The sequence below is a fragment of the Vespula vulgaris genome, chromosome 1 (assembly GCF_905475345.1).
Source record: "Vespula vulgaris chromosome 1, iyVesVulg1.1, whole genome shotgun sequence".
NCBI classification, from domain to species: domain Eukaryota; kingdom Metazoa; phylum Arthropoda; class Insecta; order Hymenoptera; family Vespidae; genus Vespula; species Vespula vulgaris.
In genome coordinates this window covers 12,059,507-12,078,898 of record NC_066586.1, presented here as the reverse complement: position 1 = coordinate 12,078,898, position 19,392 = coordinate 12,059,507, and the positions used below count along the sequence as shown (strand labels likewise).

Sequence of the window (19,392 nt, the reverse complement as noted above, 5' to 3'; positions counted from 1 at the left end):
AAGACAATTCTCTATTTTTTTTCTTTTTGAAGATAATTCCCTTTTTTCGATGTTCCTCTCTTTCTCTCTCTTAATTTCACTTCACTCACGAAAAAAGTTTTCTATTTCTTAGCGAAAAGAAAGATCTTCTCGGTGAGGAAGAATTCTTGCTAAAGTAATAAATATTATAAAAGAAAGTTATCCCTTTGAAGCTCCAGAAATAACTATAACTTTTATTATATAAAAGGGAATAAAGATTGAAATAAATCGATAATCATATTACACAAAGAGTCCATGGTATCGAATATCGCGTCAGTTTTATCTGACGAGTTCGTTACGTAAGCTTCGTCATTCAAGATTATTTAGGTACCGCGATATTAGAAAAAAAATTGTAAAAATATATATATATATATAATCGATACTGTTATCGCAACATTTATATCCAATTCATCATACAAGATTATTTAGGTACCGCGATATTACAAAAAAAAAAAATTGTAAAAATATATTTATAAACGATACTATTATCGTAACATTTATATCCAATTCATCGTTAACTTGATTTAAAATGTTACAAAAGATACAATGTAAGATCGTGATCAGAAAAACTTATCATTGATCTTAAGTCTACCATCTTTTCTCGTTCAGTTAATTTGTTAACAAACAAGAGGATCCAATTGTCGAAGATTACGATGATGCGATAAAATGAGAAGAAATAGAAAGAGAGAGAAAGAAAGAAAGCGGGAAAATCACACAATCGAAACGTATGCTTCTACGATCGTAAGTTATCGGTTAGGTATCAAGCGTAACACCTTCCGTTGTTGCAATAATTTATCGAGGGTGTATCGGCGAGCACACAATGTACCAATTTGGTACATATAATGCTACTCCCGCGCGCTTGAGGTAGCAATAAATACGAGGAGAGTAGTAATAAATTATGGTGCAGGTAAAGGACGATTAGAAGACAGGCTATAAATTAACGCGGATATATACTGCAGCCTACGATGCGATGTCTTATATGTAGGTATATACTACGCTCGACAACTCGGAGAGTAAAATCTTCTTTCTTAATATTTCTTTCTTTCAGTAAAATGGCCGATAAATAATCACTAATAATCGAACTTTCGATCCTTATCAAAAAATATCAAATTTAATACAATTTTATAATAGTTATATAAAAGTAATCAAATATATGCTAATTATATACTATAATTGTTAATAATCACGTTAGATAGCATAGTTATATGTGACTTTAAATAAATTATATATATATATATATATATATATATATATATTGACTGAAATTTCTTAAAATTCTAAAATCAATGTAACCAATCCATCGACAAATGCTTGGTAAATCTATCGATAAATCTCTGATGTTGGTAAAAGCACGTTATTATCATACGAGATGTAACCCCTTGTTAACTGATCATGCAAACGAAATGCAACGTTATCGCCTACATTGCGGAGATAACTGCATCTAATATGCGTACATTCTTCTAGGTGGCAGCAACTAATGGATATGCGATCGTGAAAATTCATATAAAACATGATAGTAATATTTGTTAAATAAATATGTGAAAATGCGAGAGTATCCTCGTTATTTTCTTTCGAACTATTATTTTTCTTTATGTATTATTATTTCGTTAGATATACACTTTATCAATAATAATCAATTTTATACAAAATAAATGCAAGTAATATTTAAAAATGTTTATGAATAAATAAAACGCTCGATCACTTGAATGATATATGAAAAATACTTGTACTCGGAAAAAAAAAATTGTATCCTTCGAGCCGGATTTGAACCAGCGACCTATGGATGTCTCTTAAATTTAATACCAACTACAGTCCACCGCTCTACCAACTGAGCTATCGAAGGAGATACGAAGACGAGGAAATTTAACCAATATATGTCAAATTAGATCATTCTTATTAATTTATTATATTTTATATTTAACGTGCAACGAAACTCCTATATAAATAAAAATATAAAAATAACAAACTATCCTTTTATGTATACTTTGTAATCAGAATTTACCGAATAAATATTATTTGAAAGGGAAAACAAACATGATTTCTAAAGAATCAAAACCTTTTTCAGTCATCGTCCTTGAATATAAATGATAGTAAAAGTCACATTGAGCGTACTACGTGAGCGCGATCTCTCTATCGCGGTATTAAATACTTCCTTTGATTCTTAATAATTAAAAATTTCACGAGTCTTTTCTATATTATTTCACTACTATTCATCAAATCTTACTTATCTCATCTTTTAAATTTATATTCAACTATCGTATCGTATTACAACAAAATCCATATATTTTATCGCTTAATACATTACGAACTTGAAAAAAAAAAAAAAATATTCTCGTCCTACTTTGACCATTATTATTTTAAAAGTAACAAACATGTAAAAATCGGTGTCACTTTCTCAAATAATATCAATAATTCAATTATATAGAGGATATCATATATATCGTCTACTTAGAAAAAAAATTATAAAAATAAATTCGAAGTACAGAGTTCGGCGAGTATCTATAGCGTTTCATCAAGGGAAGGATAGGTACGACGTTTTCTCGAACAGCTGATCGATTCGATAACTTGTCGACTTTAAACAAAGATAAATCGTCGAACTTAGAAACCACATTGATTCAAGAGAATACGATGGTACGAATTACGTGACAATTCGTCTCGGAACAGTCTAAATTGTTATCTTAACTCGTGAAGATGTAAAAATGAAAGCAATAACCTAAAAAATACTCACCGGAGATGCAGGTTATTATAAAATGTCAATTAGCTTTAGCTCCAAGGCGCTGTTCGACGTCGAACTCGCGACGATCTTCAGATTGGATAGACATGAGTCAGTTCTTGATTACGTCACCTTTGTAAAATGATTCGTCGTAACTTGATGAAGCTTTGTTTACACGCACTGTTCATCGTTCTGAAAAAAGAAACACAACGTGTGACACGCACGAACGGAGACATCTATATATACATTGACCTTATACCGATAGAGAACAATGTAGAAAAAGAGAAGGGCGCCATCAAGAGGTATGTTACCGACGCGTATCTCGAAGTTAGCTGTAACGCGTAATTCCAAAACGACGGTTATAAACAAAACACTATCGTAGACATATTATTCCTAAAATTCGTTTGAAAATTCTATACGATAATATATATTCATATTTTCTCTCTATTCGATATTATGCAAGCTAATCCTAAAACAACTTATCCTAAGGTTTTCTTTAAAATAATGTTATATAAATATGACAAATTATTCCTTGAAAAGTTCCTTGAAAAGTTTCAAAAAGTTAAAGAAGCGCTCGTGATTAAATTTGCTGATGCTAACGATCTAACCGCGAATAAAAATCGATAAATCAAACGAAAACAAGTCGCAAGTTGTGTTATTGATACTGATAATTTCAAAATATAAGAAATATTATTGAATGAAATAGTATTATTGAATAATTTGGTTTTTGATTGTAGTATATTGATAAATTTAATCTCATAAAAATTGACCGCAGAACGAAACGAATTTGGAATGTATTAGAATTAAGATAAGTTATTATTATAGAAAATCCTGTTAAGAAACAATGTATTAGATAAAGAATAGAAATAAAATATATACCAAAGCACAATATTACAAGTGCGCAGGCAAATTAACGGAGGACATATAATTCCATGCTACTCCGTTCGAGGACTCTCGAATACTGCCGAATATTACCGAATTTTTGAGCAAGATCACTTCGCCCCCTAGCGGCACTTCAACTAACGACAATGCCGCGAATTATTTTCAAAATAATCTTGTAAATACGTAAATTTTCAGACTTTATAAAACTCATGATAAAACTCATTATTTTAGAATCTAATTCTAATTATACAACAAATTGTATAATTAAAAGATGCAAGTATAATATACGATACAAATGATCAAGAATAAATTAAATTTATTTGACCTCGATTAGCGTCTAATGCTAATTATTTATTAAATCAGAAAGATAAGAAAAAAAGATAATTTATTTCAACTCGAATGTACGTTTCTATATATGGAATGAAATGAATCTAATTATATTACCTAGAAATGAGTATAAGTCAGATCCTTGATGTTAAAATGAATAGCTTTGTTAATATAACTTACGTTTGTATATAGAAGTTGTATATGTGATATGCGATATTGTTTCTGCATATAGATTCGTATTAATTTATTTTTTAATCAATACAATGGCACAAAAAACTATTGTATTTAGTGAATTTAAAGAAATATCTTGATTATTACTATAATGCAATTTGAAACATAATTCGATAAAACATAACCTAAAATGTAATTAAATAATAGTAAAAGAAAAAGGATAACATAACAGTTTCCACCAATTATTTATATTTCTAAATTTAATTTTGACAAAAAATGAACTCTTCAGTAAAAATTAAGAAATATGAAAAAATAAATTACATCAAGTAAAACAGGTTAGAATGTTTTTGTATGATGTCTACAAATAATTTTAAATGTGCATTATTCTAAACAATGGAAGATACAATAGATCAAGACTTAGCACAGATAGATCCATTAGTAGAACCTCTCACAAGAAAGGAAATGGAATGGTTTGAAAATAATAAGCAAGTGGAATTAAATCAACGACAACCACAAACCCAATCATCTTATTGTAAATATAAAAATAATATATATGTATACAAATACCTTTATTTCTATCTTAATAGATTTGTTTAATTTTATATTATTAACTTTTGTTTGGATTAGTTCAATCCACTAATTTCAATGAGACAACAAGCAATACACAATGGTGGAAAAATTCTCCTATTACATCAATGGATCTACTGTCAGAACATCAAGATACGTCATCTATAACAACCTTTCCATTACTGAGTATAAAATATTTTAAGATTGATATAATTATCAAAATATTATAAATTTTATATAACCGTTTCACATTCATTTGTAATAAATCTTATTTTAGGTGATCAAGTAAGTATACCATCACCTTCGGATGTTGTACAAGAAATAGAACTTAGCAATAAGAAGCCTATAAAATCTAAAGAATTAAAAACTGAGAAAAGGAACAAAGATAGTGTACAACGAGCAAAGCATCCAGAAAGATGGAAAGTAAATATTAAAAAGAATGCAAGATTAAGAGGAGAACAGTATGTTGGAGTTGGAGGTAATAATATGTAATTAATATTATATATTATAGTGTACAAGAGAATTGATAAATTTTTTATTGTACGTAGGGAAGATAGTGCCAGCTAAAACAATGGGACCACCATGCAATTGTCGCATGCGTTGCAGTGAAAAAGTAGATGAACAAGCACGAGAAGAATTGCACAAAGTTTTTTGGAAAACATGTACATGGGAACAAAGAAAGCAATACATTGCACTTTCTGTAAAAGAATCACCTAAACAAAGAACTCGTTGTCGTGGAAATGTTAAAGCGGAAGAACGTAGACAAGTTACATTTACCTACTCCTTGCTTTTAAAAGGCGAATTTATAACAGTTTGTAAATGTATGTTTCTTAGTACATTCTCGGTATCTGAAAAATTCGTACGACATGCAATGGATAAAAAGAGATCTTCTCCTGGTGGTATTATTGGACCTGATCAAAGAGGAAGACATACACCGAAGACAAAAAAAAGTGAAGCTGTTAAAGAAAGAATCCGTGAACATATCAAATCATTCCCAATAGAAAGATCAATAAATCCTAAGGATGGAAATGAAAAAAAATATCTAGATTCTAGGTTGAGTATTGCAGCAATGCATAAGTTATATGTTTTAAAGTGTCAGGAAGAAGGTGTTCCAGAAAGTGATATCGTAAAAGAAAGTTATTACAGAGAAATGTTTAAAACAGAATTTGATCTATGTTTTAAACGTACCAAAACTAAAGATAAAAAGTTTATTCCTAACATTACTGATAGTAAAACGAAGATAAATAATTAAGATTTATATTTTCTATATAGTAAAATGTTTTTTATTTAAGAAAAAAATATTTCTTTCTTATCTTGTTATTATTATAATGCAAGTACAACACATTCATTAGAAAAAATCACATACGAAAATATTTTAAGAAAAAGAAATTATTAACAAATTTATTTTTTTACAATTTAAAAAAAAAGTAATAGCAAATACTTTAAATACTGCCAATGTAACAAATATTAGATCTCTTCCAAAAAAGAATTAAAATACATGTAAATAAATGTGGATAATATAATAAATACGTGCCTGCGACATCAGATAAAGTTTATATTCTATTACTAAATAAGTAAAATGTTTTCTATTAGTTTTCTTTTTGTTTTTTAATTGGCCTTAATTACAATTATAAAATTGTAGTAATTGTAAACAGTATTGTAAGGAAAGTATTATATATTTGTTACATAAAACGTCTAAGTAACTAAAATCCACTTGTTATTATATATAATAGTTGTATATTTATTATGTATAATAAAATATCTATAAACTTGCATTAATGAAATCATGATAATTTACTAGTTTAAAAAAAAACGGATGTTTCTGCTAATGTGATATCATGAAAATAATATATTATTCTTCCAAAGAGATTCGTTTATTTAATATTATGATCTCGATAAAACTTCTTTTATTATAAAAGATTACAGTCTTTTTTCTGTATATTTCTCATAACAATTGTACAAAATTGTATATAATTCTATTTATATTATATTATAATTAAATCAAGTTGTTATATAAGAAAATGTCGCAATTAAATAATACATAATGTGACATATTATAACAGACGTAATCCTGAAAATGATATTTCGTATATTCGTCTATGTATATTTGGTAACTTTATATTTGTGCGAATTGATTGTCCAAATTATTGTTAAAATAAACGTTATTTAGGAAAAATTCACTAAAATGGCGTTGTTTTCGTAAATGTGCTATTTAGTATGTCTACGTACAATTATTTACAGGAAAAAATCGTTCTACGCTAATATAATCTATACGTATAAATAAACAAAGTAAATATACAAAGGAAAAGTAGAAGAGAAGTCACCAATCAATTTTTAACAGAAATAATTAAAGTCGTTTAATTGTTAAAAGTGTTTAAAAATGTCAATTGTAAAAATGTTCAATTGTAAGAGCTCACAGAGGAAAAGGACTTCATCACTACGAATGTAAAAACTTTGATAAATCCTTAGAAAGAATTACAATATTCATCTATACATCTCAATTGTATATATTTCTTAGTTCTCAATTTTCTAATATTACTTAGTAATTTAACTGAATCACTACTTTGCCTTTTCTAAAATTAAGTTAATTTCTTTACATCGAAGCGTAGCAGCTTCTATGGCAGCAATAACCGCAGCCCTCAATCCATGTTTCTCTAACTGATGAATTGCAGTTATGGTGGATCCTATAAAAACAATATAAAATTTTTGGATTAGTGATTTTAAATGATTATTAATTTATCAATGATAATCGTGAATGTTTTGATCGAAATATAATACCGAATATAATTCAATCAAGTTATCAAACCTGCAGGTGAGGCTACGTCATCTTTGAGTTGACCCGGATGAATATTTGTTTCACGAACCATAGTACCAGCACCAAGAACAGTTTGAGCCGCTAGTTTATATGCTAAATCTCTCATTAACCCCATTTTTACAGCACCATCTGCCAGAGCCTCAATCATCATGAATACCTATCACATACATTAACACGTATTACACCTATCTATTTATTACGAGTTTCATCGCAATTCTGATATTGTGACTTACATATGCTGGACCCGATCCAGCTAGAGCAGTGACTGGATCTATCAAATTCTCGGACACTTCCTCACAAAAACCGACAGCGGAAAATAATTTCTTAACAATTTCTGCCTCTTTATTTCCTGCACTTGTACCACGACTGAATACTGTAGCACCACAACCAACGAGAGCAGGTGTATTAGGCATCACTCGTATCACCGGAGTTCCTTTTGGCAAAGCCTGCATTTATGCAAAATTTTTTATTTAACATCTGTGGTATCAATTATTCTTTCGTTATTCAATAATGATCTTTCTTTACCTTTTCTAAACTCGAAATTGAAATCCCCATAGCTATAGAAAGTAATAACTTTGAACAATTCTTTAATTCTGGTAATATTATTGGTACTACTTGTGGTTTTACTGCTAAAATTAAAATATCGCCGTGATCGATTACAGCTGAATTATTGAATACTGTTTTTGATCCTATCTCCTGCAATAATAAATTATTTTATAGCTTATACATAAGAAAGTCAGATTAAATGAAAGACGAAGTAAATAAACATTAATGATATAGAGAATCTTAAACATTATAAGTATGTTCTTAATTGCGTCCATTAGAACTGTATCTCTTTATACAGAATGTTTTACTTAAAATAAATATCGTAAATATCTCCTTTGTCTGTAATAATACAAAAAATACTCCTTATGTAATTTAAATGATTTCAAAAGACAAATAATACGAAAGTTTTTTATAAACGTTATTTTTTTATGATTTTTTAATGATTAAAAATCACGTATATAAACATGTTTTTTAACGTTTTTGTTCTTTCATATTTTCTAGAACTATTATCTATATGTTTCTCACAATGTTCCTCATGAGAAAAAATCAAGGGGTGTAAGATGAAACCTGATATCTCACTGAAAATAAGTTCGATACTAATTTTACAATTTTAAAGTCCAAGGTCATTTCAAAATCGTATCATTATATGTAGATGAACCCACAGTAATATTAGCTATAACGTACAACAGAAAAAAATGTGTATATATGTAAAAAAAAACATGGGTTATTTTGAAAAAACGATTAAAAATTGACATTTATAAAAAACGATCTTCTTCCTTCTGATTCATTTTTTGAAACCATTTTAATTACGTAAGAAATATTTCTTGCTTTGTGACATATAGAGAAGATATATAGGTGCGTAACTCACTGTATATAAATAGTAAAGAGATAGTAAATATTTTGCATGAATTGAAGTGTTTATCGCGGACTTTTTGATAAGCGATTATAATGGACATTGCCTCGTGAATAATAACATACATAACTGTACATTTCAATAATTCTTACGTATTTCATTTCTAAATTATTACATTAAATATTTTTTAAAAAAAGAAAAAAGAAAAGTATTAAATACCTTGAAATTTTCAATACTGCCCACATCATTTGGAAGACAACTAGCGACTATTAGATCACCTTTACTCAAACCTATTAATACGATTATTATTATTAAAAGAATTCCAACTAAAGAGAAAATGATATTTACCAGCTCTAATAAAACCCTTGGCCAATGCTTGAGCCATTTTTCCTCCGCCAAAAAAACCAATTTTAAACATTTTGTCGGTATTTAATGGCTTCTTTTTTTCTTCAATGCCGGCAAGATGTTGATCGCTCACTGAGAATAAAAGCAAAAATATCGAAAATAAATAAAAATGGAAGTCTTCGTTTGGTCACTGATTATTTGGGGCACTGGTTATCCTCTTCTACGTTTTTATTAAAAAAACTGTTCAAAATTGAAATATATCTTAGTCATAGAAGAAAACTGTCAAGTATGTGTTTGAATCAACAGAGAATACGAAAGAATGACGATCACCGCACGATTGCGTTATTTACAAGTAAATCTCCTCTTCCGAGTCTTCTTCGACTTCTCGTCCTCATCGCTCCCTCGACCGTCGAGATGCACTCTGTATTTTTTTTTTGTTTATGTAATCGTCAAAGAGATAACGCACGAGCTTGTGTGTGAGCTTTAACACCGCACGTTTCATATAAAGTAGCATGTATTTTAGTATCGTAATAAAACGTACTATAATTCGTGGTTGAACATTGTGATTTAAATACATTCTTAACGTGTATCGACTGGACAAAGTACGTCATAGATGAGGTGGCCGTATCCTTGAAAACATTAATCAAGCCTCATTTGACAGAAATTTCACAATACTCTACATATATATCTAATTGTAAGCCATTGAGATTAGATGTAGCTACATATTTTTAAACGATATGCACCGAGTTGATTGTATTGAGTTGAATAAATAGTAGAGCAATAACGAGCGATAAGAGGACTTTGAGAAGAAATTAACGATAATACTTAATTCTCTACTTAATACCTTCTCAATATTGTATACATATATATATATATATATATATATATATATATATATATATTTATATTTATATTTATATACATGCATGTATATATATATATTTATGTACGAATGTGTGTAGGGTATCCCAAAATAAGTGGAAAATATTTCAGGGATGGTTTCAGCCCTCAAAAAAAATTAAAACAATAAAAAAAATTCATGTAAATGTATGGACTACTTAAGTTTGTTTTCGAGTTATTGCGAATTTTGTATCATAATAATTCTTTTGTTATACTGATCCATTGTATACAAAACATTCATTGACAGTGTTGAAACTCTTGACGAAAGAACTGAAGAAAACTTCCAACAAATCCAAACAACATCTAGATACACGGAGAGAGTAAGAGAACCATTGATAGAGCCATTGATAGAATTATAAAAGAGTCATTGATCGTTTGGAACATTTTATGAAAGTAAGCAGATAGAGTTTGTTTAAAATCAAATCCACTATAACTCAAAAATGAAATCGAATTAAATTTTCTTTTTCTGTTTAAACGTGAAATACCCCTAAGATATTTCCCCATTTATTCTGGAACACCCTATATATATATATCGTAAAGTCGTTTAATACAATCATATAATCTTCAGATGAAGAAACAATGTTAATATCTAACACGAGATAATCTTGAATAGAAACGGAGAATAACCTTGCCTTGATAGTGGGAAACTTTTCGACTCATTCTCGTTATATACTTGTTTACATCTTAATCCTGTTACGATAAAGAATGACATTTTATTTGTTCAAGATGTAAAGCAAATATCGAATGATCGATTAAATTGTTAGATTATAATCGATTGTTCATTGTGATGAGAGTCTATTCAAAACATATACGGTATTGGGTCGGTCATTAGAAAAGAAGCGCCACATTTTGCATTATCGTTTCACGTTATCGCGATATTTATATTTTGCTCGAGTTGTAAATAATTGTTTCCTTATCTAATAATCTTACCATTTCGAACATTTAATCGCCGTTGAAGTCGGCGTGTTGTTTTAACGAGTTCCATCGTTCGCAATATAATGGTCAATCTCATTTTGGCGATAGAGAAAGAAATAAGGTTTATATATAAAATTTATTGGAAGAGATCTTTATCAGACTTATATCAAGAAGTATAGAGTAGAATTAGATCGTTGTTTGTACTGATTTATCAAGAAATTCTTTCGTAACGTCACTCTGTTCAAAGCTTAAGCAAACTAAAAAAACAAAGTATACTCTTAAATATATTTATCATGGACTATTAGATTGTCGATAGACGGATATATAATATAAGATATATTCTTATATTCTTATATTCGTTAATTAAAAGTATTATGTAAAAATATGTTTGTTGTGTAAAACGCCAAATAAAGGGATTTATTTATAATGATTTATATAAATTCATATATCACTTACCAGTTACGTATACTGATAATGTATAGTAGCGAATTTGTTATAAATATTGTAATGACTGCAATACGATTTACATAATCTTCAGTTGAAACTAATGCACTATCAACGACTACCGATCAGAATGCAAATTAATTAAACGATCAGGTCGATGTTACTTTTGATTCTACGTGCGTTTTATTCGAGCGCTTATTTATATACTCAGGTTGCATCGCTTAAAGCTTAAAGGTGACTGTTGATCGGTGTCTATCTGACACAGAAAACTACCTATGATTAGTACTACTACCAATCGGAATTCAAATATATGTAATAATGTCTCTTTCTTCTTCAAAGATGTATAATGCATTTATTAATCTCTTCCGAATAAAAATCATAATTAAGTATGATTAATTACGTCCAATGATTTATAATCAGTTCTTCGGTCTGTTCTATATCGTAATTCCGAGTTACGATAATATTATTATAAATGTTCCACGTACGTCATGTTTCTGTAACAAAGACATAATATTCACTTAAATAATATTCTGAGAGCATAAAGATATCTCTTTAAATTTGAATTAGTAATGAAATTCTTATGTCTTTCTAAATGTTTTATCGCCTCCAGAAAAAAGATTCTTATAGAAAATAAAGCGACTTGAAATTTTCAACAATTTCGAGAAAATTGCCATGCAAATAGCCATTTTTGAAGCATTTCAAAACTAAATTTGTTGTTCAGAGAATTTCGGAAGAAAATATATGGAAATGATTTAGAAAAGGTCAATTTTATTCCCATGACTCTTATTTCGAATGTTTCTTTATTTTAAGTTTTGTTATATAAGAGGTCGTGTTGTTAAATAAAAATTTCTCTTATTTAATTAGCGAAATAATTAATTTAAGAAATGAAATAAACAATTAATTTGTCATTAATTTAATAATTTCAACTAATTTCTCTTTAATTAAAATAGTAATTAATACAATTAAAATGTCTCATATTTAATAAATATGATAATTAATTAAATTAATTTTTAATCTTCAATTAATATAGTAATTAATTTAATTGAATATCTCATATGTAATTAATACAATTATTAATTCAATTAATTTCTTTTTAATTATAATAAAATATAGTTACCTGGAAGAGAAAATTTAATAATTAAGTTTCACGTAAATCATTCATTGAAACATTTGTAAATATATACACACTTAATTTTGTTATATACAAATGTTTGCCGATCGTATCAGAACAGATTCACATAGTCAGAGATATATTTTGCAAAGAAAAAGAAAACATTTACGAGCCTTAAACTGCATCTTTTCACTTTTACGGTAAATTCTGCACACAGTGTAAAAATGATGCAACTATTGTAGCACGAAAGTGCGCATTATCCGAGTGCAGCCAAGATTTGATAGACACTGAAATTCTGCAAAAGACGGAAATAAATGTCACAGAAGTATAAATACATAAGAATATTGGAACTAGAATTTTAGATACGATTATAAATTTTATATAAATATGTGAATCGTCGAAAAGATTTATATTTATTTGTACAATATATTACCTTTTAATAGGTCATTTAATAATTTAATTGGAAAATCAAAACTGGTTAAAACTAATACGTTACCGATATAACAATATTCTACTGTACCCTTTTTACTATTCACCTATATACAAAGCTTATTTTTATTGTCGATAGATACCACTACCACAATCTTAGATACAAAATTTACTATTTTGTCGGTAAATCTATAGTTTACAAAAATACTTGTGCATTTCTCCACTAGATGGCACCACAGAAGGGTAAACGGAGAGTACTGGTAACGATATTAACGAGATTAAACGAATTCGATATTAAAGAGATAGTTATAGTTATAATTTTATAGTTCTCTTTTCTCAAACAAATTACTGTATAAGTACCAACCTATAATTAAATTTTTCTTTTGATTTTCTATGAAAGAGATCTGCACAATTTTGATTTATTTTAATTTAACTCCATTAAAAATATATAATTCTATATAAATTTTTTAATCTTTAACATACCTATGTTATACATATCATCTCAAAATCGAAAGTCAAATTGAAATTACTTATAAATCTTTATAGGCTGTGACTTAATTTTTGGTTGAAATTTCAAGTTCAACTGTAAAATTAATTAGTGGACATATACGATACAAAACGATAAGTGGACATACACGTACATAAACGCATACACACACATACACACATATTTACATTTTTATTTTACACGTTAAAATCTCAATATATTCTCAGGTATCTCAAATAATTTCAGAAATAATGGTGTTATACTGCTATATCAAAAGCATAAGTTCTGCATTCATACATAAAAAGGATAGACATTGTTGAAACATGAGATCGAAGCGCCTCTAGGGTCAAGACATACAAATACATTAACATATTATATAATATCTATATTTGTCTACAATGTTACGTATAGGTACGATTCAAATAGTGAACATACGAATATATTTTAACGTTTTATCCTTGAATATAAATATGCTGCATTTGTAGTTGGGAAGTATTCTATTGCATTAATTTGCATTTGGCAATAATGGATAATACATATACTTTCTAAAAATACTGATAAAAAGAAAAAAGAAAAAGAAACGAAAATAAATAAATATTATTTGATATACATTGATTGAAAAAGTAAAATATTATATTTAATTATAATTTGTTATTAATTGAGAGTATGTATTAATCACTTTTTTATACAAATGTTATTTCTTATTGCAAATGAAAAATAACTCGTAGAAAAAAAATGAAGAAAAAGATATGCAAAAAACAAATAATACTGTTAATAGAATACATGAATAAGCATTAAAAAATATATAGGAAATAAAAGTCGTTATGTAAAGAAAATTAACATCTTTTTTACCTTAAAAGATTATGTATGTTTGTGAAAATAATGGAAATTTCAAATACTACTGTTTTCAATAACGCAAAAAAAGATTTAAAAAGTTTAGTTTTTTATTAAGTTAAATAAAATTAAATTGCATAACACTATATATATATATATATAATGTATAGATAAATACCAACATAGTTTTTGATTTTTTTTATAGATATTGTTAAAGAAACGCACGTGCACATGTGTGTGTGCGTGTGTGTACACATAAAAATACTGAAAATAAAAAATAACTGGTGCATTTATTAAGATATCTTCCGAAATTAAATATTTATTTTTACTTACATTAGCCTTTTTCAATTATCATTACTGCAATATAAACCATTTATCATGAAACGTATAATATAAGCCATTTTTTACATCGTACACGAAAAATATATTATGCTTACAATTGTCAAAAGTGATATATTAGTAATTTTTTATTTGTATATTATCATTTATATATGCATATATTTAGTACGCATACGCAATTATTTTGTGAGTAGAGTCCCACATTTTCGAACTGTTGGTAGTGTAACATAATATACAACATATCTCATTTTTAACTATATATTCAAATATTTTTGATCATATTAAATTTATAAATATATTTGGTTTTATATTTAATTGGTTTTATAAAAAATATTTCAAATAAAAGTTTTTTAAGCGAAATGTATCTTTTCTTCGATATCTCATCGAATTATGGTGATTTGAAGTTTAACGAACTGTGCAATTATTTAAGAGATAAGTATAAAAATAGGACCTAACGGGTTCTGTAAGAGTTTAGTCATATTGCAATAATATTACTGAATATAACGATTTTTATTTGCAGTAAAATGATAGGTTTTGGGTTTGTTCAAAACATGGACATAACGTGATTTGAAATTGTATTTCAACTGTATTCATTCAATTGTATTTTTTTATAATAAAAACATATTTCGATTACTTATCACATTCCAGAAACATGTAATTTCATTTCATCTAAAAAATGGTACAAAGATCTTAATTTTAATTTTTAATAAACATAATAATTTTTAGAAATGGAAAACTTACTTTGAATAAAAAGATGCTTTAATATTTCATATAAATAACTCAACCAATTATCATACATTAAAGAATTATCATGCATTTATCATATATTTGCGTATTAAATAAAGATCATTTTTAAAGCTAAAGGTGTCAATAACGGTTAATTTCATTACTAATCTTTATTATTCTTCGTTAATGTGTAACGTAAAAAATTTATAACTTAGTAAATAAGAAAAAAAAACTTTTGCGAATAAATGAATCATCGATTATATAAACAAAAACAATAAATAAAAAAACAATAAAATAAAGTAAATAATATTGAATCGAATACGTGTATTCCTCTTTTGTTTTATTTCCTTTGAAAGAATTATATATAATTAAAATGTTAGAATAAAAATAAATGATATGAATTTGGAAAAAGAACAAGGTGATATTAATTACACGTATCTAACCCTATAAAAATACAATTGCATTAATAAATGCAATAAACACATATGCCTGAATCAATAAAAATGCAACAAGTGAAAGCAAAATTAAAAATTAAATTACATAATACATTCTTCTAATTGTAAAAAAAAAAATAAACTATTGATTAGAAACCACACTGTTACTAGGTTAATAAAAATGTGATTATTAGGTTATTATCGTTCTTCCAAAAAAAAAAAAAATTCCAATGGCCTCTAATAAACGAATAAATTGTATTTTTTATCTTATCAAATTTAAATAATTATACTCAAAAAAGTTATTATACATAACTCGAATATTGCGTTCACACAATGTCCATAACGATGTTCAGTACATCTCAGTTCTAATCTATCTTTTCAACCTTCGGCAAATGTGAACATACCTTAAGGAAATATACTCGTTGACACGGATGCCAATCTATGTTATTAGCGATGACTGATATAATCGCGTTTTGCAGTACACAAGCACTCAAAGGCTTGTAAAGAGCGCAGAAAGTATGTTGTGCCTTTGTAAACCGCGCGTTTCAAGAATTATTTAAGTTAGTTCTCGACTAAATTGCACCTGTGTAAAAACCCGTTCTGCGTTGAAATTTTACGTTTTGCAAAAGTGATAACGAACAAGATCGTTCCACAGAAATATTTTTAGTTTACTGTTGTTTTCCATAATATACATTAAAAAAAAAAAAAGAATTTTGGAAAGACCTATATAACGTTTTCTATGTTGAAGTTATAAATCTTTTGGTTTATACAAAATCATAGTGTACCTATAACGAAATTCTCTATTCCACTTGAGCAAACTATAGCTAAATAGAGAAGGAAACAGAAAAATCGATCGTGTATTAAAACAAATTACAATTGAATACTTGAAATCGATAGACTAACAAACAAAATTAAATAGTAGAAGAGGACAAGAAAAGAAGACCAAAAATGCCTGCCAATCTCAGTAAATTCATTAAAACATCCTGCAAGGAGTATACACATTGGTGGACAAATTCGTGTATTTCCGCATCAATGGGCCTTGGCTTAGACTGTTTACAAGAATCTCTGAAAATTTATTCGACAGTGTATATTGTATGTAGCTATTCTTTTTTATTTTTTTATTTTTTTTTATGATTATATCAATATGCACTTTGTACCTATGACATTCAATGTATTTTCAATGACAATAGTAGCCCTATTATTATATATAATAGAGGTAAAAAACGTAACAATAAATGTCTTCTATTACCATTCTTTTTTTTCTGTTATCATTTGGTATTCATATATTTTATTGTAATGCATTTACGCTCTTTTTCAGTCATGATTTTTTATATTTAAGATATGCATTTAAATATAAGAATATGACGTTTCGAGATAATGATTCTGAAGAAACTCGTGAATATCGATTTTATTGCGCGTAATTTGAATTTGAATAAAAACAAACAAATAAAAGTGTCCGCTGTTTAAAAATATTAACGAAATATATAATTTGATTAATCGCGATGACACATTCGTAGAAATTTAATTAATTTGCAATTTACGACAGGTTACTTTATTGATGAAACGAAAAAAACCAACGAAAGATGTCATCTTACAGACGATATTAGGAATTCTTCAATCTTCAGCATTTCTTTCTTGTAGTGCATGTAATTATTCCCTGAATATTTGTGTTTTAAGGTAATACAAATTATAAATAAATATTTACATTTTATTTAATATATCTTGGGTAAAAACGGTTCTTTTATCTGAAACTGTATTTCAGGAGGATCCTGGGATGTATGAATATTATTACAGTATCTTTTTTACCTTCATTTCTATCTAGTATAGCTGCTATTTTAATAGAAAAACCTTCTAGACGTACTTTATTATGTCTCTATGTGTCAAATGTTGTAAGTACATAACAGTACGTAATTATTTCTAAAAGATTAAATAAATTTTTCTATAATTAGATAAAATATATATTAAAAATATCATGACATTTTTATTAGGCAACAGAAACCTTATTTAATATGGGCGTTTGGAGAGGATATTATCGAAGTATTCCATATGGACAAGTATATATTTTTGCTCTAAGCATAGCTGTGTTACTTTATTTTTATCGATCTAGACATGCCAGGCAAGATTCTATATACAAACTTATTAGGTAATATACACTATATTGTTTTTAACAATTTGTCGATATAGTATTTATATATGTACGTAATCTATTGTAGGTTTATAATTGGTCCATACGAACAGACTGAAAATTTTGGCAAAAGAAACGAAAATTTTCGAACGATTTCTTCCACTCAACCTTTAGAATCAAGAACCTCTAACCTTTTAGAAGGAAAATCTAAACGTCATAACTTTAATATTATTTGGAAATCTTTTGAAGCTTACAAACAGATCATAAATAATTTAAAAAATAGAACTAGACATTCGTCTTGTCCACATCCTCATAGTTGTGTTTATTATGTATTAACGGTAAAGTTGCAAATTCATTGAATATATATGTTTGGAAAAATTGTATATGGACATATATGTAAATCTTTTTTTTTTTTCTTCTTCTAGAGTGGAGCACAATTATTCAGTTATGGATATGGTATGCAAGCAGCTATACAGTTGATTTTTCAGAATAGACGAATTTTTACACAGTCAAAGAATATAAAAAAAATATTATTTAAAAAAGAATATTTGAAGTTGGCTGTATTTTTAGGAGGATTTACTACACTTTATAAGGTATATTCTTTTATATAACTTTAAAATGCTTAAAATTATTTAAACGTTAAAATGTTTTATATTATTTATGTAATTAATGTTTCAGTTTGCATCATGTTCACTACGAAGAATATATAATAAAGATTCTCCAAAATTTGCTATACCTGCTGGTTTGATTGCTAGTACAGCATTTATTGCATTTCCAAATAATACCTTAGCTTTATACCTTATGTGGAAAGTGCTACACGTAATGTTATATTAAAAAATAAACATTTTAAAACTATATTTACGATAATAAAATAATCATTATTTCATTTTTATTACAGTTAATCTGGATTGATGGAATAGAAAAAGAAATACTTCCTGATGTTAAATGGTTCGTTATTTTTCTATATAGCTTTTCTACAGCAGTACTTTTCCATGCAGCTATTCTAGAACCACAAAATTTAAGATCCTCCTACTGGAAATTTTTATATAATGTATCTGGTGGAAGGTAACTTCTTTTACTAATATTAATTCTAAATCTTCGTGAATTATAATTCTTATTATGTTTTACTTTAATTATTACAGAATAGCATCAATATCACGTCTTCCTTTAGAACCCTTTGGTCTTAATACTTACAAATCATTGCAAGAGGTACTTGTACGAACTAATACTACTGATAAACATGTATATTCATTTTAATTAGTTCGATAAAATTAAAAACAAATATTTATTCTATTTTTGTATATTATAATATTAAAACAATTGTATAAAACCAAAGAGTATAAAATGTATTGGTAATACAAACATGGTCTGGTATCTTGCTATTATTAGTATATATAAAGTAATTTTATTT

General features: G+C 27.3%; 4 protein-coding genes and 1 non-coding gene across 6 annotated transcripts in view; 2 read left to right on the top strand and 3 right to left on the bottom strand.

The window, feature by feature from the left end:
- The window catches only part of LOC127061369 (prolyl 4-hydroxylase subunit alpha-2), a 286,159-nt gene extending 282,476 nt beyond the window's left edge, over window positions 1-3,683 (bottom strand). Inside the window, exons 1-2 of the mRNA XM_050988170.1 lie at window positions 3,611-3,683; window positions 2,747-2,923 (exon numbers count right to left, since the gene is read on the bottom strand). The gene's annotated coding sequence lies outside the window, so the exon portion shown is untranslated. The remainder of the gene's footprint in view (window positions 1-2,746; window positions 2,924-3,610) is intronic.
- Window positions 1,768-1,861, bottom strand: Trnay-gua (transfer RNA tyrosine (anticodon GUA)). The gene is made up of 2 exons: window positions 1,825-1,861; window positions 1,768-1,803 (listed from the first exon to the last, which is right to left on the bottom strand). It is a non-coding gene; the product is annotated as a tRNA-Tyr (tRNA).
- A 367-nt stretch (window positions 3,684-4,050) lies between the features above and the next one.
- Window positions 4,051-6,505, top strand: LOC127061411 (uncharacterized). The gene is made up of 4 exons (XM_050988239.1): window positions 4,051-4,643; window positions 4,739-4,864; window positions 4,956-5,156; window positions 5,227-6,505. Exons 1-4 carry the CDS (start codon window positions 4,505-4,507, stop codon window positions 5,928-5,930), a joined length of 1,170 nt encoding a protein of 389 aa, XP_050844196.1. The 5' UTR covers window positions 4,051-4,504; the 3' UTR covers window positions 5,931-6,505.
- A 42-nt stretch (window positions 6,506-6,547) lies between these two features.
- On the bottom strand, window positions 6,548-12,882 carry LOC127061417 (pyrroline-5-carboxylate reductase 2). Of its 2 annotated transcripts, XM_050988254.1 has the most exons (9): window positions 12,614-12,882; window positions 11,509-11,990; window positions 11,068-11,309; window positions 9,241-9,369; window positions 9,112-9,182; window positions 8,019-8,189; window positions 7,727-7,939; window positions 7,485-7,650; window positions 6,548-7,362 (listed from the first exon to the last, which is right to left on the bottom strand). In XM_050988254.1, exons 3-9 carry the CDS (start codon window positions 11,147-11,149, stop codon window positions 7,238-7,240), a joined length of 957 nt encoding a protein of 318 aa, XP_050844211.1. In that variant the 5' UTR covers window positions 11,150-11,309; window positions 11,509-11,990; window positions 12,614-12,882; the 3' UTR covers window positions 6,548-7,237. The 2 variants fall into 2 exon arrangements, with proteins under 2 accessions (XP_050844211.1, XP_050844220.1); XM_050988263.1 differs by lacking the exon at window positions 11,068-11,309 and having other exon boundaries at window positions 12,614-12,876.
- Window positions 12,883-16,325: 3,443 nt separating this feature from the next.
- Window positions 16,326-19,355, top strand: LOC127061403 (transmembrane protein 135-like). The gene is made up of 9 exons (XM_050988229.1): window positions 16,326-16,948; window positions 17,403-17,533; window positions 17,619-17,745; window positions 17,845-17,999; window positions 18,070-18,319; window positions 18,407-18,574; window positions 18,660-18,800; window positions 18,880-19,046; window positions 19,124-19,355. Exons 1-9 carry the CDS (start codon window positions 16,805-16,807, stop codon window positions 19,236-19,238), a joined length of 1,398 nt encoding a protein of 465 aa, XP_050844186.1. The 5' UTR covers window positions 16,326-16,804; the 3' UTR covers window positions 19,239-19,355.
- Window positions 19,356-19,392: the final 37 nt, after the last annotated feature.